The following is a 25379-nucleotide window of genomic DNA, read 5'->3' as shown; positions in this document are numbered from 1 at the left end:
TCTGCATCTCAATGTGCTGATCCTGGAAACAAGTGGTTCCTGAATGGCAGCCCTGTCATCAACGCAGCTTTGTGGAGCTATTTGTACTCAAAGAGTGTCACAGTGTTTTTTCTTGTATTTAAGAACAGCCCTGTTGGTGTGTGTGTGTGTGTGTGTGTGTGTGTGTGTGTGTGTGTCTGCCTATCCCTGCCTCTGAGCTTCTGAGCTTTGGCACGCATTGCCCTCATTTTCCACAATCATTAACATTACCTTACATGAAATCATTCCTCAGATTCTGGGACCAACATTCCTGAAATTCAAACTCAGACTGTCCTCTGTTGAGTTGTGGTTTATGGCTTTAAATACTCAGTAACTGTCAGAGCCACCCTGATATTGACACACTGCAAATTGGATTGAAATTAGGACTCTGAATGACCAGCCTTAGCTGCTGTTAGTTACCTCAAAGTTAACACCCCTGCCCGTTGGCATTTGTCCACCCACCACCCTATGAACTAATGATGTGTCACAGGAGGCTGTCTCAGTAAGAAGGCCATTTGATTTGGAATATTTTCACCTCTCAGAGCAGAGTGGCATGGCTCTTGTTTCTCCGGCTACACCCACTGGGCTGGTATTAAAGCCAGTTTCTCCTCCCAGGCTTCATCACTCTGCTGCAGAGAGAGTAACAAGAGCGAGCCTCCCGCCACAGGAACCAGTACTACTGAGTGGACTGCAGCCGGCACAGAAACATGTCTGTGGAAACTTCAGCCACACTTTCTCTTCTCCTGCTTCTTATCTCATTGGTGAGTTTTCTTTTAACTATGTCTTGTCAAAAAGAAAGCTCATATCAAGGCTGAGGTGTTGTGCTGCTTCGTTAAATTAAGTTGAAATCATAAACCGTGAAGAACTGAACCTCAGATGATAAAGTTCAAGTTTATTTCATTGGGTAGAAATGTAGGAAGCTGCTGCTGGTTCTGGCACGACCACTTACTATTCTATTTTTGCTCTCTGTCACGGTCATGTTTTCCTCTTCCTAACCTGCTCCCTGTCTGCTGGGCTGATGCTGGACAGTGGGAGGGAAACACAACATGGAAAGTGTTCGCTGGCTGTGTGATCACAGTCTGGTGTCGCCATCTTGTGGCATTCTTTGCAGTCTTTCAATTGGACCAAAACAATAACAGCCTCACCCCATGTGACTTTATCTTCTATAACAGAGTATATGATGAATATATCAACATATTGACCACATAATATATGTGGTCAGTATGTTGATATTAAGACTTGAACCCCCCCAAAAGGGGTAAAAACAACAGCTCAGGTGGTTGAAATATATATCTGTCTTACCTGTAATTTTAATATTACAATACATTTCTCATATTTGTGCCTGGAAAAATATGATTTCAGAAACGCCTAAAGTGGACTATACCATTTCTTAACCTTGACTTCACTGTACCGGGCTCCCTTTAACGTTGGAGAAAACGTTGTTGTTAAAATATTTAGGTGAGAAAATATTCATGTGTCATATCTCAAAATGTGTCATGTTTAATAATACAATGTAATACATTTATCAAAACGTTATTTAAAATAACAAATCAGCAATAAAACACATATTGTTGTTGACATACTGTACAGTGAACATACAAAACACTCAATGTACAATTTCAATGTACCTAAAAGCTGATTTGTGACCACTACTCCGGTTCAACATCTCCTGCTGAATAAAGTTAAAATGTTTTTAATGCGCTCTGCTCCAGGTGCAGTTCTTTGGTACAGAACATCCCTGAACGCACCGCTTTCTAAAATGATCCCTGCTTTCACTAGGTTCAAGTGAGGAGAAGCCAGGTGTGTCCTGAAGACAGACACAGAAATACGTCTGAAGGCTCATAATCAATATCCTTACAGTGTGAGAGACAAGAAAGAAAGGACATAATAAAGTCAAAATTGAATATCTCCATCGCCGCAGACCAAATATCCTTTTATATGCACAATTATAATATTGTATTTTATGTTTCAGATGTTTTTTATAATGTATAATTATATTAATATATTATTAAATTCTATCGAATATCGGCCCAAGCCTATTGCCAGTTAACATTTGTTAGTCGTTCTCTCATTTTACTAGTGAACCAGTGATTGGTTTGCACAATCTGACTGTTACCACTGAACATTAAGTCAAATAAAATGAAGATACTCACAGAATTACACTGAAGAAGCCTCTGTGAAACAGGGCGGCTAATTTCTGTTGGTGCAGAATAAAGAGAGGACACCACATACTTGGCAAAACAGTCCACATGAACTTATTATAACTAACTCACCTTTGTCTGTTGCAATAGGAAGACTAACAGCTGACCGGTGCTGCAACCGCACTATTGTAACATATCACAAAATTCTTCCTTCTTCCCTAAAAAAAAAGAATTAAAAACAAGCAAAATGTCTAAAAGCACTGTTTGAGAGACGAAACATTAATTACATTCGTTATATTACTTACTATATAACTACTACATTACTATTAAAGGTTCTGTAAGCGAGCATCACTGCCACTAGATGTCACACTAGACATCAAGTTAAGAAGAGAAACCAGCTGGAGCTGGACCCCCCAGCAGGTGGTAGGGTTCTCCTCTCAGTGAACCCAGCCTTGGACTGATCCGCTGGGACCGGACGCACCAATGAAACTGACAGAGCCTGTAAAAACTTTACAATAAAAACATGGCCAGCCCACCTGCTATCTGGTCTCATCTCTTTTTAGACAATGGAGGAAATTGTGGAAAGTCAGTTTCACCTGAATGCTGCATACTGCACTGAGCCATCTCACCTACTGGCCAACAGTTTAACTAGAGGGACTCACATGCACAAACAAGCGCATGCTACCAGACCATGCTACCAAAATACAGAGCAGAGGAACACAGAGGGGGTGTGGCTTGTATTATTGTTTAAAATCTCATTTACAGAACCTTTAAGTAATTCTGATATAATCTGTCAGTCCAGCCTGAATTTACAGAATTTCATATGAGGAAACATATTTGACTTAACTTCCTCACAGAGAGCAGTCACACTGCTCCATTACTCATCCAATGATGCTGAAAGAAATATAATCAGAGAAAATGACTGAAGATTACAATCACCAATCAGAAGTGCTGCTGCGCTAATGAGGGGGTGTGATCTTCAGCTGTTAAACGTCTGCTGAGTACAGCTAATTGAACTTCATCTGCCTGCTGTTTGGACAAAGCTTTTTCACTGAAAACAGCTGTTTGTTTCTGCTGCATGAGACTGAACTAAAACAGTAAAGTTTCAGCTGCAAAACCAAAACAATGAGTTAAAGAGCCTAAAAAGCTTCACAGAGCTGAGAGGACCTGCAGCTGGTGATAACTCTGTGCGTTCTTCACAAGAGCAGCAACTTTCACATTACATGAAGTCAAGTGATCTGTTGATAATATAGAAGGAAATGAGTGGTGCAGCTGTGACTGTGGTCATGGTTAAAAACACTGAGAGCATAGCATGGCATCATCTCTGACAGAGCATTGAATTCATATATGCTTCATGATTACTGGCTCATTCATTAGCTGGCAGCTAACAGCTGACCAGTAACGTCCAATCATTTTCATTCATGATTCCCATGGGAAAGTGGCCTCAGACTCCACTATCACTTTCTAACTCCAGTGGCATTCATGTTGTTTCCCTTACTCTGTGCCGGAAGGGGTGGGACATATTTCCCTTCTCCATTCAGAAGTCTGCATTGCTTGATGTATGTGTGTGTGTGTTTGCTGCAGACAGTGGCCCAGGACTGCTCCCAGCCCTGCGCCTGCCCTGCAGACCCCCCCCTCTGCCCAGTGGGGACCAGCCTGGTCCTGGATGGCTGTGGCTGCTGTAAGGTGTGCGCCAGGCAGCTGGGGGAGCCCTGCTCCCTGCTGGAGCCCTGCGACCATCACAAGGAGCTCTACTGTGACTACGCTCTGCTGAGTGACACTGAGACTGGCATCTGCATGGGTAACATTCTTCATAAAACACACCTCCATCTTTGTTTGCCCCCCCCATACTAATGAAACATATAACATTCAGAAGGTGGTTTCTTGTGATACTAACAGTGTGGAACGTCCTTATGTTTTGAAGTTGAAGAGGTGATCGAGCCACAGAAACTACATATGTTAGCTGCACCCAGTGAGCCTTCAGCCATGAGTGCAACTCTTCAGCCATTCTCACAAGGCTGCGATGTTCCTATACACGGTGTGATCCCTGGCTCACTCCTGCCCATACAGTTACAGCCCCTTTCAAACATACAGGCCGTTCTATCAGCTGCCTAAATAGAACTAAGAAAGTTAGAAAGTTGAGTATTGTGTCATCCCATGATTTAAATGAGGAATCTGACATAAACACAATTTTATGCTATGTATCCCTCCGTGGACACCTGGTTATGTTGGCAGAGAAATAGAAAAAATGGCAGAGAAAATTAGGAAAGATATATAATATACAATAGGTAATTGGCTCCTCCCCTCAAAAAAAGTAACCTAAAACAGATTTCCTGCAACCTCTTGGATTAAATCAAGAAACAGCCCCTCCACAAATCTGGATTAGATAGACTGAGGTGCTATACAAACCAAGAATGTGTCAACAACAGTTTCTAACTGGTGGGTCAGGACAGGAAGTGATTATAAGAAGAATGGCAGAAATTATATTTATAAAAACATCACATAGTCTAAATGATAGCAGGTTGCAGGCTAGTAGACCATCTTCAATAATAATTAAACCTGGTTCAACAATGTTGTTATTCTCAACACTCATAAGGTCGAGTCAAAGTCTAACAACTGCATCAAAATGCAGTCACTTTTCCACCTGTCACCTGTTAATCACAGGTTCTGTTCTCACAGCTCCGCCAGCTGCTGCAGCTGTAATGTTCTACAGGAACAGTCATAACTTCATTGAACCTACATTATCTCACTTCAATGACTATTTAAATGTACAACTCAAACTATTTGGATTTGCCATATTTTTCATACTGATTGAGACTCAGGTGCTTTCACACATATTTACTGAGAAGAGTGCGGAAGTGACTCTGAGACGTTGGCAGTTAAATGAAGATATTAACCGATGGTCCTGTCTGATAAATAACAATACAAACCAATTGATTTTCAAATTTGTAGTAGCAGTTTTAGCATCACGTTATTGGTGAACATATCAGTTCATGTTTAAATGTGAAACTGAAGAACAAAGTGAGGCAAGGTGTTTTTGATTTTGGAGCAAACTGTTGTCTGATGTTCAGACTTTGTCCTGCATCTCAGAAACTATTCAACATCTATAATTGTATTTCTTCATGGAGGAGTGGCTCTGAGGCTTCTTCTTCTTTGGCCAATATAATGTTAACCAAAACTGTAAAATTATGTTATATCACTAGATTTCAGTCCTGAGGTACAATCACATTCATGATTTTTGCAAAGGCATACTGACCACAAAAAGGAGACGCAGAGCGGAGCACGGCGACATTATCACAACTGGTTTTTCACTGTGTGTGAAAATGGATGTGTAGCATGATGTGTTGCATAGATTTATGGGTGTGCAAACACAGCCAAAGTCCCATGCCATCAGCTGGCTCCTGAGCTAATGTTGCATTAGCTAACGTTGACTCACAAATCAGTTTGGCATGATTTAAAGTTTGGTTGTAGTCAGGACACTGTGATTGATAATCAAAGCGTGCTGTTTCAATCGATCAGCCAGGGGTTGGACTGAACCAACTTAAAGGGTGGTTTGAAAATATGTGTTTTTTGTTTTACTTGTTTTGACAGTTGTCAAAACAATGATCATTGATATTAGCTTCTTCAATATGACCACCTGACTGCAGGGACTGCATGATGATGGGTCTATTTTCATGAAGACAAAGTGAGGTAGCATAACCACAACTTTCCCCTTAATGCATTTGCTCCACTGGCTCCATTGTCCCCCTCTGGTTCCAAACCTTTTTTGTTGTATGATACTATATGCATTTTCCTTGTTAAAATGCTTACCATATACTTAATATATATATCCGTATGCTACAATCCTTCCTTCTTTACAATATTTTTTATCAACATAGTTAATTATTTGGATGGTGTGTGTTATTTTGTATCATAATATCACACAGCCTCCGTTAAATTTTAAGACCTTGCAACAATCAGTGTGCAGACCACCTCTCCTCTTCCTTTGTACACTGCTTTTCTCCTGCACCTGTAACTGGTTGGATAAGAGGTATTGTGCATCATTATTTTTCTTTCTTCTTTTTTTCACTTTTTTTAAAGACGTTTCTGTCCTAGCACATTTTGAGATATGTTAATTGTTCATTTTCCTTGCAGATGTTCAATTTTCTTTATTTGTTATGATTTAATGAGGTGCACATCACTAAGCAGCAAGGAAAGAGGTCTGAGTTTTTCAGTATGTGCAGGTCGATCATCTAAACATCTGGCAGGAACAGGTTTTAGTTCATTTTCAAAGACAGAAGCTATTTTTAAAGAAATTGAAAAATTACTATTAATTTCATAATTCACTTCTGCATTATATATAGTACTGTATACTCATACTATACAGCACTTTAGACTCATCAGATGGCTGTTAGTGACATTTGCATCTTTTCTGTTTGCAGCTCAGGAGGGTCAGACCTGCGACCTGGGGGGAGTGATCTACCGCAGTGGGGAGTCCTTCCAGCCGAGCTGTAAGCACCACTGTGTGTGTATGAATGGAGAGATTGGCTGTGTGCCAATGTGTGCCAGCGACGTCCGGCTGCCCTCCCCTGACTGCCCGTACCCTCGCCGTATCCAGATCCCAGGGAAATGCTGTGAGGAGTGGGTGTGTGAGCAGACGCCTCGGGACCACCTCTATCAGTCATTGGTTGCCAGTCAGTGTCACCTCTGTCTCATCACCTGCTCTGAGTTTTTGATTCTTTGTTAACTAACTGATGCTTAAGCTTGATTCACTGCCTGATGTAACGCTGATATTCTCCTTAAGTCTCACACGCAGATAGTGGCATTGTTCATTACGGGCAGAATATAAGCCTTGCACAGGACAGATATCAATCAGGATGGAAGGTGATACTAGCAATTGTTTGATAAATAGTTCCCTCCTTTTGAGTGGTGCACTCAATAAGTATTTAGTGCCCTCATTTTAGTAATTTAATATTAGATATAAACTGTGTCCCAATTCAGGAGCTGCATCCTTCGGAAGATTCAGTCTTGAAAGGCATGACCGTGATCTATGGAGGATTTCCTATTGATTCTCAGCTGCTGTGTTATTTGCAGTCGACCGTAGTCTCTTTTTGAAAAATGATTCATCACTGGCATGCAATTAATCTTAGGATAGGGCTGCAAAGTATCCACCTGTTGGATCATTAAAGACCATGAATGTCAGAATCAAGTTGCATAGTAATTCATTCAACAGTTGTCGAGACAGTTCTCATTTTGGACCACAACTGATTGAAATGTCTGTAACTATTTTTTCTATAGTTAAACACTTCATTCTGTCTCCAGTTAGTTTAATCACTTTCTCATACCTTTTCTTCCTCCGTCCTCTCCTGGCAGGAGCCTCTCAGATTCACCCGTTGCCCTCTTCAAGTCCAGTCTCAGTCTTCAGACAAGTGTCCCCCCATGGCCCGGTCGAAGAGAGTCCCAGAGATAACTGTGTAGTCCAGACGACAGAGTGGAGCGAGTGCTCGGCCACCTGTGGCATGGCCGTCTCATCCCGTATCACCAATGATAACCAGCGCTGCCAGCTGGAGAGGCAGACCAGGATCTGCATGGTCCGACCCTGCGACAGCCAACAGGAAATAGAAATCAAGGTCAGTTTGTTTAGTTTCAACTAAAAGAAGCTTTTGAGGTAAGCAAAATATTCCTCATCAGCTACTGCACAGATGTCAGTTCATTCATATTTTCATACATGTTCTGGATTCTTGGTGTTCATACTTGTGAAAGAACCAAAAAAAACCTTACACAGTCAATCACTTGGACTCACTTTACTTATGAGGTTTCAGTGCTCTGGTCCTCATAAGGTAAAATGTAAGAACTTTAAGTGAGTGTTAATAGTTAAAGGAGCTTGTAAGTTTTGCTATTGCTACATATTGATTGTTAGCATTATCAGCCGTTTACTCACCAGTTTTGCTAAGAGCTTCACCAAACATTGTGTTTACAAGACAAAGAGGTTATAATACGCCCTCTGAGGGGTACTACTTCTTCAGGGCAGGTTGGACGCTACAGTGACTAGTTACTGGAAAGTGACGAGACAGTCTACACAGGCAGAGCCAACAAGCCCTCCACATTATAAGACAAAATATATAGAAAACACAAATCTGATGCCCTGATCAACAGGACAACATCATTTGTTTGTGCCTTCCACAAATCACTGTTGATTTATGATGTGAAAATGTTAGGGCTAAGGTTTTGTTAGGGTTAAACACAAACACCATGGTTTGGGTTAAGACAGCGACTGTTTCATGGTCACAATAAGGTTAGGGTATGATTGTCCAATGTTTGGTTGACCCACCACTCTACCCCTACCTCCTCCACACACTCACTCTCCAATGATGTCGCTTGACTTCCTCCTTTGCTTCTGTCATAGAAACTGCAGCTGCTAGATGACTTAAAGTCACCTAAAGCTTAGGTAGTAGCCCTTGAAATGTTAGCATGAATTAGCCAAATTTTGAAACTATCCAACAGATAAAATCCCATCCTTTCCCTTTAGCCATCCCCCAAAACACATGAACACGCACTGCTGGAGTCGACGAGTTCACTCTGTTATTCATGTACAACAATTCAGCAACAGTTCACTGCTGCCACAGTGTTTAAACCATGATAAAGATACAAAGACATAGACAGTGTGTGGGCGGAGCTGCAGGTCTGAACAGAATGTAGTTGGCTGGAGAGGGGGCAGACATGAAGGATATGGGCTGATCACCACAACACAGACATATCTCTCTCTCTCGCTCTCTCTCTCTTGTCTCTCTGATGTTTTATTTCTTTCACATTGAGTGGCTCATTGGGAAAAGTCCCAGTTCTCCCACTAATCACTACTCCAACATTGATCAGAAACAATAACTAGATCTCAGTTTTGTTTTTTATATAACTTCAGGGAAAGTCGAGACCTCTTCTGATGAATAATTCAAGAAGGTGCTCATTTCCTTCAGACTGTTAACAGGGTCACAGCTGAGAAATATCAGAGCATCGTCTGCAAAGTAATGGATATTGACATTATGCCTATGATCTCCCAATGATACTATAAACCAAACCAAGCACTGGACTTTGAGTTGCTTCACAGCACAGACCAGAAACAGCTGGAGTTACCAATACAAGCTCCTATCTTTTAAGTATGACTTGAGCCAGATTGTCCAAATGGTCAGTTGGGAGATTATGGACAATCAGAGCACAGGTATGGATTAAGCATCAGCAGCAAACAACAGGTTAATGCTAACTTTGGAATGGCAGTTTCTGTACTATATTATACTATACATCACTACAGCCACAGCTGATATGACTAATGACTCTATGATGGTGCTGACATATAATTCACTGATTATCGTTTGTGTCCCACAGAGAGGGAAGAAATGCAACCGGACACCAAAGGCCACGAGAGGGATGCGCTTCGAGTTGTCAGGCTGTTTGAGCACCAGGCTGTACAAACCAAAGTTCTGCGGCATCTGTACAGACAACCGCTGCTGCACGCCTCATGCCACAATCACAACCGAGGTGGAGTTCCATTGTCCTGAGGGAGACGTCTTCACAAAGAAGATGATGTTCATCAAGACCTGCTCCTGCCATCATGACTGTCCTCAAGATAACGACATCTTCCTGGCGTCCAACACTCGAAGGATGGTCGGGGACTATGATAGCAATATGTGACGGGAGGGTCGTGCGCACACAATCAACCCCACCCTCTACCTTTACAACTACATACCTAACCTTCCGTGTAATCTAGCTTTAAAGTAAAGGGTCACTAATTCATTTCTTCTTCTCAGAGACAACATTTTCTTGCTGAACTGCTGGTTTGTTGTGAGGAAGTTGAAAAGATGATCAGGCCAATAATGATCCATTGATAGGCGATTCAACTTGAAGACAGACCTTTAAAATGAACCCCAATGTAGCTTGTTTGTTTAGTTAGTAGATGCAGCTCTTTTGTCCCCACACCTCCTGACCAGTCTTCCAGTAATGTGCAATGGGGTGGACAGACACATTGACAAAGAAATGTATGGAAACATATCAGAGCTTACTGTTTGTTTTTTTCTCTGCATCAAAAGACAAACTCACCAGAGGGCGGCTGCTACTGATGCCCCTTGTACCCATGGTTTGGTGATGGTAAAGAAGTACAGACAGAAAAATGAAGACAAAGATAAATGTGTGTAACAAAAGCTCAAAGATTCACTTCCTAGATCATAACACCTCTGTTCAAAAATGGCCTTTGCCATCAGTTCACAGCTGGAGACCAAAAGGACATTCGCATCTGTCTCCAGAGACAGAGGTTACATCTCCAAATATTTAAAGTACACCCAACTGTACTGAGGTCACATGATAACAACGTAGCCAGCTCCAGCCACTGAAGAGGCTCATGCGAACAACCACTCCTCCAGCATGAACAACCATCAGCCCTCTGATACAACCTATAGTGGTGTCTCCTGAAATAGCGCCCTCTGGCAGCAGGTGACCAGACCTTGCTTGTTACAATCATAAACATGGGGACTATACTGACAGTGGCGTACCTTTGTTGCCATGGTTAGTATAATAATGGTCGTGGCTTGGTTAGGTTTAGGAAAAGATCATGATTTGGCTTAAAATAAGTATTTCCTCAACATTAGACAATTTTTGTTGTCACAGTTACAATAATAACAATGTGGTTGAATGGTCATAGATAATAGAAACAACATAAACTGCTACTTTCACATGGGAATCAAACACCACCCTCTTTGTCTCTCTTTATGCTACATCACCGCACTTTTCCCTTTGCTCCTGTCATAATTACTGCGACCACTAGATGTCGCCTAGCAACAAAACTTAACTATGGGTCATAATAACTTGCTGCACAGATGACCTGTGGGCTCGTTTCTTACAGGACAGTCTCCATAAGAAGTAGTTAAAACCTCTGAACAGCTAGTGAGTGAAACTTTGAGTTTATATTATTTTGTTACATGTACTGTTTCCAAAGATCCAAGATCAATATGTCTGACTAGCATACAGTGCAGCCATGTTGTGTGGTATTCTGTTGCTTAGGATTCAGCACATTTAATAAGTGACATGGCTGCTGTTATAGATGCACAAACTAAACAAAGGCAAAGAGCCTGATTTTCTTTTTGAGACAGCAGCTTTTAAAGCTTTACATTTTCATCACGACCAAAGGTTTTTGCTATCTTCAGTTGAGAAATGACAGAGGTGTAAGAAAGTAGCTGTACCTTAACAATGCTGACATTATGACATTCATCTTGAGACAATGAAAAAAATATGACTGTCTCTAGAGATGAATGAGAATGGCTCAGCAGCATCACCTGTGATCTTGGAGATAACAGTGAATCCTGAAATGTAACAGTGGCACAAGTAGAGAAGAATCAAAAACTTACTGAATAATGTTATTAAAGTTTGCTAACATTAGCTAACATTAACTCCCATAAACCACTTCTCATACAGGTACAAATGTGAGATGAAGAGGAAGTTTCTGCTTTATGTGGCTGCCCTTTAAGTTGTGAGCTTGATAAGCAAACATGGCCGCTCCAAAACCTGCAGTTCCTCTAATGACCACTAGAGTCTGGCTCCAACAGTGAGTCAATCCCCATAGACTCCCATGTTAAAATGTCCAACTTTACAGCAGAAATAAACATGTTTACAGCCTGGTACAAAAACAGTTTTGGTCTCTAGAGCTAATTTCCTCCTTTATGACACCTGTTTATATAACTCACCTGTTTACATTTTGTTAAGACTTGTTATGTAGAATTGAGGGTGTGGCCTCTTTGAGTGACAGGGGGGTGAGCATATGCTTGCCAAAAACTGACATCCACCAAAGTCTGAGCTCCACACACGCCCCACCTCTTTGTCCATTTTTGGATTAGCTGGAAGTTATAGGCAGAGTCAGGCACTGCCACGATGGCAATGGTGGAGCAGCTCACTCTGAGCTTCAAAACCACTCTTCAGAAACCTGTGGGTGATGTCATAGTGGCTACATCCATCTTTATTTACAGTCTGTGGGCCAGCTATATTAAAATGTCCCTATGACAGTACAGGTTCAGGCAATGAACCAATGAATGACAATCAGGAAATTGAATGAAAGAAATACCTCCTGAAATGTACAGAACATGACAGACGGGGGATATTAGCTCCCTGACAACCGCAGTAATGCTACTGGAGAAACTGAGATACTTGTGGGAAACATATTGACATGAAATATTAGAATGACATATTTCTGAAAGTATTGAATGCAGGAACCCTAAGTATGTGTATTTTAAAATGATATCATGTATTTAGTCTTTCTTCAGTCTGTTAGCCTGACATCCAACTGCTGATTAGTCCTCTTTAGTGTTTCCACTTTCCATTCTGACGCTTTGGTCTAAAGGCCAGTAGAAGGAAGACATATTTGTTGCTGTTATTTCTATTATTTACTGTATATTTAAAAAGAAAAGAAGGACGGACCAATTTAACATTTGGCAAATACAGCTTGTGTAAATACTGTAAGACTGTGTACAGTTTTATACTATAATTTATGCAACTTGTTTAACACAGTGTTAAGAGTTCTGTAACTGTAACCATGATGCTTTGTGTTTTCACTGTAACCACATGACAAAGATACAAGTGACTTATTGTCTGTTGCACTTTTGCTTTTTTCAATAAACAAAGTATATTTTTATAGATTGGCTGTGTGTTCGGCTCGTTCTAAGACAGCTGCTGTTCATTTTGCATGAAACAGAGCAGCAGTGGCTCTAAGAGCAGCTGTGAATGAGACCAGAGACCAGGCTCCACCCAGACACAGGAGGAGAAGGTCATTCAGCTATTCAGATTTTATTTTGATTAATATCACAATATCCACATGCAGTTAATGCTCTATTACATAATCTGGCCCTGTGTCAAAATGCAGTTTTAATGCCCTTAATTATTTTAGTTAAATGAAGCTGTGTTTGAAGTGTAATTACACCCAGCAAGGTTTTTTTAAGCAGTGAATGACTATTTATATTAGTCATTATGTCAACAGTTGAGCACATAATAAGCTGAAAGCGTTAAAGAAACTGAAGTGCAATACTAAATACAACATTACTGAGGTTCTTGGCCGAAATATTAAGGAATGTCAGCTCAGTCTTCACTTCTTCCTGACTGGCCAGGAAGTGATCAAACCGATTACACACAACATTTGATGTGTGACACACCAAAAGCTTGTAAATACATTTTGTTATAAGGTCCCAAGGTATGACGGTGCGTTCGGGCCACATTGAGGAAAAAAAAAAAATCAGAAATTTTGAAAAAAAGTCATATTATTATGAGAATAAAGTTGTAATTTCAGGTTAGGTGTTGTTTTAGAGGGAGCATCCTGTGAAGTTATACTTTAGCATAGGTTTCACAAATAAGGAGATACTTCATCTTTTGTGCCATTATCACTATCATCATCATCATCATCATCATCATCACCAGGACATTGAATAGATTGTGAAGAAACTGAGTCTATTCTATTGTTAGACAGACAAACAGCAGCTGTCAGAAGCAGCTCAGGCTGACACTGACTATCCATTCACCTGTTTGATTGGTTAAAGTAATATTCCTAAAAATAATGTTTTTTTTCTCTCAAAATCTTTTATTATTGTAAAATTACAACTTTTTTCTCGAAATATTATGACTTTATTCTCCATCCATCCATTTTCTACCGCTTATCCTCTAGTAGGGTCGCAGGGGGGCTGGAGCCTATCCCAGCATCCTTTCGGGCGAGAGGCGGGGTACACCCTGGACAGGTCGCCAGTCCATCGCAGGGCACACAGAGACAAACAACCATTCACTCTCACAGTCATACCTATGGTCAATTTGGAGTAACCAATCAGCCTAGTCATGACTTTATTCTCGAAATTTCAAATTTAGTTTCTTTCCGTTTTGTTGCCCTAATATGATCACAGAAGTGGCATGTCTGTCAAAAATAATGTGAGTGTAACAGGTCTCCACTTCCTCATAGGATGGGAGTACTTAGAGACTGTTGCCTGGAGAATGTCCTCTCTTCTTGCCTTCGAGCTCCCTGTTAGTGGCGCCAGCGTTAGCAAGGAAAACGACGATGGTGGACAGCTAGGAAAATTCAGCGGGCCGGGACTGTCAGCGAGCTGAAGGGCCGCGATAGATCAAAGAGGGAGCAGCATCGATCAGGCATGTTTGCACACCTTTACGACTTTCAGAGCGACTAAATCCCATCTGCAGTCAATGTGGGGCCCAAATATCAGCTTTTATTTTTTAAACTACATTTTATTTTTATCTTTGTCTCGTCATCGTCTCGTCATCATCGTGTCATCACCATTGTCTCGTCATCGTCTTGTCTTAGTCATGGAAAGGAAAGTTTATTGATGATCATATTTCGTCATATAGTTTTCTTTAATGAAATGAACACCACCACAAATGTCATTTCGGATCCTCACTTCCTGCCCTTGTGTTTCCCACCTCTGTGTGCATCTGTGTCTCCTGGTGTATTTAGTCTCTGTGCTCTTTTCCGTCTCTGTGCAAGATCGTTTTTGTTGTCTCTGACGAGCATTCCTGCCTTTCCTACTGTTAGTTTTCCTGTGTGACTGCTTCTCTTTCACCTCACTTATAGTCTGCTCCTGACTGAATGTGTACTGAACTATTGTTCCCAGTAAAGACCTTGAATTTCTTAGAGCCCTGTTTTTGTCTCTACATTTGAGTCCTTGCCTTGTGATTACCTGCTGTTACATCAACAGCTTTGTAGTAACATAATGTACAAACTGACTGCCACTTGTTTATAAAATACAATATATCTCATACATCTTTTAATACAGGGACACAATCTCTGTTGTTGTGTTGTCAAAGCCAAAGCAGAATTTTAGTAATTCTGTTTTTGCCTAGAACACATCAGTCATCTGACGGAGTTTAAGAGGATCTTCCAGTAGGAACGGGATGAAGTGCCCAAATCCAGGTGTGTAAAGCCTGTAGAGATTTTGCCAAGAAGACTGGAAGCTGTAACTTAGGGCTTCCAAATAACAAAATAAGTCCCATAAGCCCATATGCTTGTTTCTATACGTACAGTTCCATGGCCTGAATCTGGCCCCTATACAGCACAGTTGTAAATGGTAAATGGACGCTTTTCTAGTCTCATCAACCACTCAAAGCGCATTACAATACTTGCCACATTCACCCATTCACTCACACTCATTCATACAGCACCCTCATACACTGATGGAACAGCCATCAGGGGCAATTTGGGGTTCAGTATCTTGCCCAGGGACACTTTGACACACGGACTATAGGGGCTGGGGATCAAACCACCGACCTACTTAACCACTCTACCTCCTGAGCCACAATCAGATACTCCTTCCACATCTGGACCAATTCTGCCACACACAGGACCCAGGCGTGTTGGGCCAGAAGTGAAGCCTGAATCCTTTTATTTAAGTGTTTGATTTTTAATGAATTTGAAAAAACATGTTTTCACTTTGTCATTATTACATTATTACATTATTACAAATGTTTTTTTTGTGTATGTGTGTGTGTGTGTGTGTGTGTGTGTGTGTTAGTATCCAGTGGGGTCCAAAAATCTGACACCTCTCGCTCTTGTGATCCGGCTGAGAGCTCACCATCATTTCCCCGCCACATGCATGACTATATATTTTTCTATTATATTCTTTCAGTATGTTTATATAAGACTGTATTATTTGCAGGCATGTGAAGCCTGCGTCCATGTTTCCGGTCTAACTGTGGCAGCTTGACGCAGCATTTCCCGAGACCGAGGCTGCCACTCCTTCGCGGCTCCGCGGTGCCTGGCAGCCAGCTGTCGACGGTGATGGGCTGCAGGTGATGCTGGCGCGGCTTCAGCCGAAATCCAACCGGTGGAGGCGGATGGAAAAGACCGACATCTGTCAGCAGAGGAGCGGTGCAGAGCCGCTGTCAAGCTCTCAGGTGCTGTAACTGTTTACCCAACTACCCACGATGTGTTGCTGTTTGATGTTCTGCTATGTCTCACTGTAAATATGCAACTGCTGCAGTAGTTGGAAGGCAGCCTATTGAATATCTGTGGGGAGGCAGCAGGAATATTCTCGATCCTTTAGGTGTTAATATGGCTAATGTTGCTATTTGACCTGTTTTTTTATTTTGTCAGAATAGTGTGTTTATAACAAATGCATGACAGTAAAAGCATACACATGTAGTAAATGCATATTTCATTAATCTGCCATAGCTGCATGGAGTAACTGATATGGGAGGATGTGATCCTGAAAACTTGGACAAATTCCATTGAAAAATCATCAGACTTTTAAATTATAACACAGTTTGAAATTCTCACATTTATGAATCATTCATTTGCTCCGGTATTCTCAGTCTACACTTATTCACCAAGCAGCATCGTGTTAGTAAAACAGAATGATTCAAAATAAATGGCTCGGTTTAAGAGCTGCAGCTGGTTTAACAGATAAGGCGATTGTAAACAGTCATTTCTGTAATGAAATGAGACTCTGTGTAGTTATGAGGTGTATGTGGAGCAGCAGATGACAAATGCCTGAACTGTCACCCACACAGCTCTGACAGGCCCGGCTGACAGAGCTCCATCCTCTGTGTGTCCACGCTCCCTCGGCACACGTCTGCACAGAGACACGGCCCAGAGTTTGTGCCAGTGTGAGCAGACGTCAGAGCTGGAATCCTGTGGATCAGACTCAGCAGAAATATTTAGTGTTGGTGATTATGATGAAAGCCCGCTGCTGATGATTCCATTTTGAGGCTGCTCTTTGCAAGCAGATGACGGAGTGCCAGGTGCTTTACTGCCATAAAGTAAACAGTGATGTGGATGAGCTGTGACACAGTTCAGAGGTTTCTCCTTTATGGACATGGGTCCTTTCACAACCCACAGGCCAGACTGAGCCTGCTCCTCCTCCCAAAATGAGAAGGTGTAGCCTCCCACAGAGCAAAAGTAATGCTGCACTGAGGCGGTCCGTGTCTGCTTGTTATGTAGAAAATCATTTTTAAAACAAGTAATTTAAACCTTTACAGTTTACAGTTCACTACTGTAATTTAATGTTAATTAAACAGGAAGTGATGCATCAATACAGTGCTGCAAGGATGATGTATTTTTGTAGTGCAATCCTGAAGTTAGTGTCACCCTGGTTCCTTCCACAAAAAGCCAATGGGATTTTTCCATTTTCTTTTGGATTATTAGAGAAAATGAACAACAGTTTCTGATCCTGACAGGTTTAGTTCAGCAGGATCATCTTCACTAATGAACATCTCTTCATGATGTTTGAAGCCTAAATACATTCAGCAAAAGTAAAAAGCTAATGCTAGGCTATAAACCAACGACACCACGGTCACATGACTTCAACACCACGGTCATATGACTTCAACGTCACCACCATTAAACGTCAACTTGTAGTTTGATTTAGCTCAGACCTCTTCTACAAAAGCCTTTCCTCTGACAGAGTTAGCGACAGTTTGTATAAACACAACGAGACTGTAAAGGTGGACTGGTGAGTTGATCAGTTTTCATGTTCAATGTGATGACATTTAACATCCCTGACAACCTCTGTAGTCTTATTTAGACACTTGTTAGCAACCAGCCTTTTTTATCAGATGTAAAAGCTTCAAGAAATCAGGCCTGGAGTATTTACTGATACATTTGACATTTTTAGAATAAAACGTGAAAATGTTTTGAGCTTGTGTTTTAACCACAGACCTTATTTCAGTCATCTAACCAAAAACACATTCAACAAACCAGACTTCAGGACCAGGGAACAGGAATAGTTAAAATACAACTATTATCCATGTTTTAGGACTCATTCCTGTAGAACTCTCTTGGGGGCTATTGTCAACAGGACTGTTTAATCCATATTTGGTTCTCTGGTGAGTATTTGTGTGGGATTAAGTCAAAATTAACTGCAGTGTGTGTGTTCATGGCAAATGAAGGAACGTATCACCAGTGCGGCTCATTATATGTTTTTAATTGTTTTTGGACAACAAGAATAAATCTGGACTGCATGTGGTCAAGGTGTAAAATTAGGACATATTGAAAACTGTTGTGGAACCACTGTAAACAACTGACATCATCTCTACGTCTAATGCCAGCTGGTTTCAGTCTAGTATCAACTGGTTTCAGTCTAGTGTCAGCTTCAGTCTAGTGTCAGCTGGTTTCAGTCTAGTGTCAGATTCAGTCTATTGTCAGCTGGTTTCAATCTAGTATCAGCTGGTTTCAGCTTAGTATCAGCTGGTTTCAGTCTAGTATCAGCTGGTTTTAGTCTAGCATCAGCTGGGTTTAGTCTTGTGTCAGCTGGTTTCAGTCTAGTATCATCTGATTTCAGTCTAGTATCAGCTGGTTTCAGTGTAGTGTTAGCTGGTTTCAGTCTAGTATCAGCTGGTTTTAGTCTAGTATCAGCTGGTTTTTGTCTAGTATCAGCTGGTTTCCGTCTAGTATGAACTGGTTTCAGCTTAGTATCAGCTGGTTTCATTCTAGTATCAGCTGGTTTCAGCCTAGTGTCAACTGGTTTTAGTCTAGTATCAGCTGATTCCAGTGTAGCATCAGCTGGTTCCAGTCTAGAATGAGCTGGTTTCAGTTTAGTATCAGCTGGTTTCAATTTAGTATCACCTGGTTTCAGCCTAGTGTCAGCTGGTTTCAAGCTAGTATCATCTGGTTTCAGCCAAGTATAAGCTGGATTTAGTCTAGTGTCAACTGGCTTTAGTCCAGCATGAGCTGGTTTCAGTTTAGTATCAGCTGGTTCTAGTCTAGCATCAGCTGATTCCAGTGTAGCATCAGCTGGTCACAGTCTAGTATCAGCTGATTTCAGTCTAGCTTCCACTGGTTTCAACCTAGCATCAGCTTATTGCAGTCTAGCATCAGTTGGTTACAGTTTAGTATTAGCTGGTTTCAGCTTAGTATCAGCTCTGTTTCAGCTTAGTATCAGCTGGTTTCATTCTAGAATCAGCTGGTTTCAGCTTAGTATCAGCTGGTTTTAGTCCAGCATCAGCTGATTTCAGTTTAGTATCAGATGGACAAACTGCTGCTCTGCCTTGTAAAATTTGTTGCTTTTTTGTAAAAAAAATTCTCTAGACAACTTCTCTAAGTTATCAACACTGCTGCTGTAAACGTGCCCTAATAGAAACAGTCTGTACCAGTTCATTTTGAAATAGCAGCCGCCAATAAGGACACTCCATCACCTGGTGGGCTGACCAATGGTTTAACTCAATCACTCAGTCAGTCAGTCAGTCAGTCACAGACATTTGCTGGCCCCGCCAAATCCAGAGCTATGGCATAGAGGAATATGATAGAGTGGTTTTAGAAAGTATTCAGACCACTAATCTGCTCTCAATAATCAATAATGATAAAGTGAAAACATGTTTTTAGATATCTTGGCAAATTAAAATCAAAAACTGACATTAATTATTCAGACCCTTTGCTGTGTCTCCAAACTGTTGTCAGCTGCTTCCTGTTTGTTTTAATTATACTTGAGATGTGTCTAAAATATGAGTCCAATTGTGGTCAACTAACATGATTGGACAAAGACACAGACCTGTGTACATAAATCAGAGAACTCTCTGTAGACCTCTATGATAAAAATGAGGTGTGACGTCGATCAGAGCAAAAACTCTTTCTAAAGCTGTGAGTGTTCCCAGGAGAACAGTGGCCTCAATAACTGTGAAATGGAAGAAGTCTGGAACCAGGCCTCTTCCTGGAATTGGCTAGCGTCATGCCATGGGGGTGTTTCTCAGCAGCCGGGACAGGGAGGCTGGTCAAATACAGTGCAGAAGAAAACCTGCTCCAGAGTGAGTCTGGGTTGATGATGGACAATGACAAGACAACACTGACAAGTCCGACTGTTCTTGAGTAGCCCAGCTGTAAGTCCAGACTTATACAGAAAAGGGGAGAGGTCTGAACATTAGCCTTTGGATACACACAGTCATTGTTAGGAGGATCAACTCATTACTGGTCTGGCCGCACGTGGGATTTGATGACAATAACAAGAAAACAGGATATTTCCAGACTTATCCTTTAAATGGCAGTGGGAGAGCTCAGTGTACCGAATGCTTTGCAGTTCTGAGCGGTGACTGAGTGGTACATGACAATGTCAGCTCAGCTGTGTTATATAGTGTGTTAACAGTGGATGTGGTTCCATGGAGCTCATGCCCACCTCCTTTATCCACTCTGCTATTTTTATGCACTGGTTCTATTTTTACTAGACCAGCTTGCGTCTCTGACGCCTGAAACACACTTGTGATATTTTTTACCATGACAGTTGTATTTACACATATACAACAGAACTGTGCCATGTGTGTGGAAGGAGGAAGAGATGGAAGAGAGAGACGGGAGCAGGGTGACGTCTTTTATTACTCATAATACAGTATTTAGTCTGACTGACACATCAGTGGTGCGATGCTATCAGTCAGTTTAAGCTAATGTCAGATAAACTGCTGTTGGCATTTATAACAGCTGATAAGTAACAAGAAAATAAAGCAATGGAAAGAATAGGTGCTTGAGTTATTTTCTAACCAGTGTCACTATTGCATTGTGTGTCCACCAGGGAGCACTGCAACTGCAACTCCAACTCCACTGTTGGCAACACGCTAATCCCTGAATGCACTATAAAGCACATTCTTGTAGTTTATTGTTGCTAAATTAGTTAGCCACAAACCTAGCTAATGCTATGGCTTGTCAGTGGAGGATAGCTAATGAGCCGATAATGTATAGCTTTATACTCATTCTGCCTAAATGACTTAGCAAATTAGCTGGATAGATTGTTAACTGTAATTTTCTCTTACCAGTGGATCAATGTATACATGTGCTTTGTGCTGGAAGCTGCTTGGTTTTTGTCCTGACACAAAACATGGTTGCCATCCTGCAAACTTCGTGCTGGACACTACAAAAACCATGGCATGTTCACATCTCTAGCTCACTGCAGATGATCAGGCCATGCACGGAAAATCATTCTTTTTCCGTTCCACATTACAGGTCTGCCTTATTGAATCATCAAAATCTTCAGCTTTCAGTGTTAGCCATTGTTTCAGCATGGAAAAGCACAACTGTACTGAGGCACTGTAGACATTTGGTGCACACATAGAATAAATTGTATTAAACATCATCTAATGGCATCACCTGCTCAAAACTGTAATCAGATACCTGAAAGATTGGTCTATAATTTTCCAGCTGACACAGGATGTCAATGTAACATCAGAAACAACTTTAATGCCAGACAAACGTAAAATTTTGGTTGCAATAGAAAATTGGTGTCAAATCCCAATGTTGGCTGATAGATATTGTGACATTTAGCATACGTTGGATTTTGTTCACAACTAGAACATCTGTATTTTATACATTAAGATGGCATTGGCATGGAGGAAGTTGGATTTTGGTTACTTAGCAACACAACTTAAAACCAAAAACATCAATGTCAGCTGTCATCAGTATTCTATGTCGCTTCGACGTCGGCATTAGACCTTGTTCTGACATTGAATTTGGTCACCAACGTCACAACCTACATTCAACCAAATATCAACATCTAACTATGTTGGTGGCAGCTGTCTGCTGGGTTACTACAGGAGCAAAGTCAGCGGGAGGATAAACGATTTTTATGCAGGTTACCTCAGGCTGATGGTCTACTGTGGTGCGTTTGTTTCTGTTTGGTCATTTCCTGGCTGCAAACCAATGTGTTGGCACACAAGTGGGAAGAGAGAGGGAGATCGGACGCTGTGGTTGTGCAACGCAAATCCGGTGTTCATTTTGGCACAAGAAAAAAAAGATGCTCAGACTACAGCACACAGAACTCTCCAACAACACAACACACCTTTCATTTCATTCAAGTGGGGCCTCTTTCAGTTTGTTACACACATTTTATGGAAAAATAGTTATGCTCTTCTAGAGGTCAACCATGAAGACTAATAACAAAGTAGGGATGAATGAGTGTGTCATAACTGATACTGTGCTAATCTTTTGATTTCTTTGTTTCTGGTTTCATTTTTCACACTGCTGGACCCACAACTACTGACATCTTCTGAACCTCGTCCTGTGATGTTATGGTGAGTAACAGTAAGATTGCATGTTACTGTTCTGAGTGTGTGTGAGAGAGAAATGTGAAGCCTGAGTGAATTTACAGACATCTTGCTTGAATTGTACACAAGTCAACATGTATGTGGAGCAAAACTTTATATCAGCATGCAGTGATTGAGATAACTGTGTTAGTCTGTTCCTCTGTCTCCACTTTAATTCAAGAAAAGCTGACTCAGCGTCAGTGGAGTGAACTTACTGCTGAGGTGTAAATTGGGAAGCCGACGTGATGCTGTTGTTGAAGAGCACATGGTGACAGAGAGGTTCCAGAGGCATGGTGATGCTGAATCATGTTTTCACAGTTAAAACTCCATATTTCCTCCTCTCCTGTGTTTTATTTGAAGTGTTCATCCATAAAAAGATCAAGAAGTCAATGTAGTTTAACATCTCCTCTCTCAGACTTCTCTCTGGAGCTCTAGTAACAACAGGTAAGTGAGCCAATCAGAAGAGAGGAGGCTCTGAGCCTCTCTTCTGATTGGCTGACTGTTTTCTGAGTGATCCCATAATATTATAGCAGATTTCATTTAAACAGAGAAACCAAATCCTGCAAGGTTGGATGGTGGGTCCAGGTGGGTGGGGCTTGGGGGCGTGGCTGCAGGGTGGTGACTGCTTTGTTTTGACATCACAAAGTACCAAAAGTCCTGATGGCAGGTTTTAAGGCTCAGTTTCCGATTATAGGCTGTGTGCATTTCTCTGTGGACTGAGCGCTTTGATACTTTCACAGTATTAATATAGAAGCTAGACCAAGCATCAACCTCCGAGGCTGAAAAATGAAGCCAATAGTGAAAAACCAAAACCTGCAGTTCATCTAATGACCACTAGAGTCTGGCTCCAACAGTGAGTCAATTCCCATAGACTCCCATGTTAAAATGTCCAACTTTACAGCAGAAATAAACATGTTTACAGCCTGGTACAAAGACAGTTTTGGTCTCTATGGCTAATTTCCTCCATCATGATAACTGTTTATATAACTCACCTGTTAACATTTTATTAAGGCTTAAAGTTCTGCATAATTGAAGTGGGTGAGCATATGCTTGCTACAAACCATCATGCATTAAAGTCTCAGCTCCACACGCCTCACCTCTTTGTCCAGCTAGCTGGGAGCTGAGACTTAGGGGCACAGTCAGACACTGCCAAGTTGGCGACGGTGAGGCAGCTCACTCTGAGCTTCAAAACTGCTCTTCAGAAACCTGTGGGTGACTTCATAGAGGTTACGGCCATCTTTATTTACAGTCTATGACCTAGACCTGCTTTATAATCAATAAACACATGGACTTGGACTTTAACTTTATACTATATGGACCTTTAATGTCACCACGCTACTTTTTCCTTTTGATCATAAAATCAGACTTGATCAGGGCAGAAGCACATTAGGGAGTTTATCTTGTTGACAGTGTTCAGGTTGCACTGTACTTTGTGGTGATTTATTGGTGTGTGTTACAGTGCAGTGGAAAGGTATTTATTTCAGGGCTGTTGTGTGTAGTACTCAGAGAGGAGCAGTCACCACCCAGGCTGTAAGTGCTGCAGTCGTTGCATCAAGAGTAGTTTTACAAGCTGCACTGATCTCCTCTGGTTGGAGTTTTGAAGTCTCTTCTCAGAAGTGTGCTCTGGTGCATCATAAGCACATTACCAACGATGCCTTGCTGTACTGGGCACAGCAGCCCAGGCACAGGGCCTCACTTGTGTCTTCGTCTAACTGATACTATCATTTGTATTGAGGAGGTTCTGGTTTTACCATTGTACCTGCTCACTAGACCAGACTGTGATGGGAAGTAAATACACAGCACATTTACTCAAGCACTGACTTAAATGCAATGTTAAGGTAACTGCACATGTTTTTCATTGTATGTCACTATTCTTTTACTCCATTCCATCTCAAATATTCTACTTTGGCAATTAAGATTTAAAAAAACACAATCACTCAACAACCAGCTGTATCTAAATTCAAACTGGTTCCATCTCCACTAGCTGCTTACAGGCATGTGTAATCGTATTGTATGTATTGTATAATGATATGACTCAGCTTTACAGTTGTGAGAGCCTTTGTTATTCAGTCTCCAGTGCTCCAGTGTCTATATTTAGTGTAGTGATGCTCCTCCACTGTCCAGCAGAGTGCAGCAGAGAGCAGCGTAGCAGAAATGAACGAACAGGTGGTCTCTGACTCAGGATGGATTATCATCATCAAATGTCTGTGTCCTGGAGGAGAGGAGACTGAAGTATTTACTCACATCCAGCCTTCAGGCAGATGTTGAATCACACACAGTCATGACGGTCACTGTACATGTCAGCCCACTGAGAGAGGATGATGTCTTTCTGCAGACATCCAGATACACAGCCTTTCTGATCACATTCACTACATCAGCTTTAGGAGTGTTAAAAAAGTCTGAGAATAATGTAAAAATAAACAACATTATAAATGTTTCTAAATGACCTATAACTATGTCATAGGTAGTGCAGTGATAACAATAAATCACAGCAATCTATAATCAAATGCATAAAAGTAGTAAAACAAAATACATAAAAGATAAAATAAATATAATATAATATGATATAATATAATATAAAATAATGTAATAATATAATATAATATAATATGTGCAGGTTACATGAATAGATTCAGGCTGTAAGTGGCTGCAGGAGCAAAAGAGAGTCTAGAGCACCATGTCTTTGTTTTGAGTGTCCTGTAGTGATGGTCTGATGAATGGGCAATCATGGCAGACGTGAGTTTCAGTGTATGTTCAGATTGGAAGTGGCGAGAACATCAAAGTGACTGGCAGTCGTTTTCTATGTGAGCCAGCGTCTCTTGGTGGTGAGCAGTGGCGTGTCCATTGGTGATGTGGGCTTCAGAAAAAGTTGAAGTCCAGGAAACTTTATGGTAAGGACCTATGACGTGGTTCGGCAGCTAGCAATCAGAATGTAGAAGTGTTCCACTCTAGAGAACATTAGCGAAAACAACCGTGTAAACTGTTGTTCTCATCAAACAATTGTTCCTGCGCACAATGGAGGAGAAGATGATAATTGAACGGCCGGGCTTCTCCGTCCTTTACGATGTGACTCTGTTTTCTTTACAGGGACTTAAATAAAAAAAGAAATGCATGGACAAAGGTGTCTGACAGTGTAGGTGTTCCAGGTGAGCAGGTGAAGTGTAGCCTATCATGTATTTTGTGAAAACGGGAGGGATTTTCATGCTAACTAGCGCCTTTGCATGC

At 41.3% G+C, this 25379-nt stretch overlaps 1 protein-coding gene across 1 annotated transcript; it reads left to right on the top strand.

Moving 5' to 3' along the window:
• Positions 1 to 718: 718 nt before the first annotated feature.
• On the top strand, positions 719 to 10255 carry LOC111220874 (connective tissue growth factor-like). Its single transcript, XM_022744138.1, has 5 exons — positions 719 to 779; positions 3744 to 3960; positions 6581 to 6838; positions 7551 to 7768; positions 9516 to 10255. The coding sequence occupies exons 1-5, from the start codon at positions 726 to 728 to the stop codon at positions 9819 to 9821; spliced, it is 1053 nt and encodes a 350-aa protein (XP_022599859.1). The 5' UTR covers positions 719 to 725; the 3' UTR covers positions 9822 to 10255.
• The last annotated feature ends 15124 nt before the right edge of the window (positions 10256 to 25379 follow it).

This window comes from Seriola dumerili, unplaced genomic scaffold (genome assembly GCF_002260705.1).
Source record: "Seriola dumerili isolate Sdu_G_001 unplaced genomic scaffold, Sdu_1.0 BDQW01000078.1, whole genome shotgun sequence".
In the NCBI taxonomy this organism is placed as follows: Eukaryota; Metazoa; Chordata; class Actinopteri; order Carangiformes; family Carangidae; genus Seriola; species Seriola dumerili.
This window is presented reverse-complemented; position numbering and strand designations above follow the sequence as displayed.

What these genes read in the sequence shown, in the direction of transcription:
- LOC111220874 (XM_022744138.1), top strand. Translation starts at nt 726, where the DNA reads ATGTCTGTGGAAACTTCAGCCACACTTTCTCTTCTCCTGCTTCTTATC. An exon ending in TGAGACTGGCATCTGCATGG is followed by an intron (nt 3,961 to 6,580) that starts GTAACATTCTTC and finishes TTCTGTTTGCAG; the next exon opens with CTCAGGAGGGTCAGACCTGC. An exon ending in AACAGGAAATAGAAATCAAG is followed by an intron (nt 7,769 to 9,515) that starts GTCAGTTTGTTT and finishes TGTGTCCCACAG; the next exon opens with AGAGGGAAGAAATGCAACCG.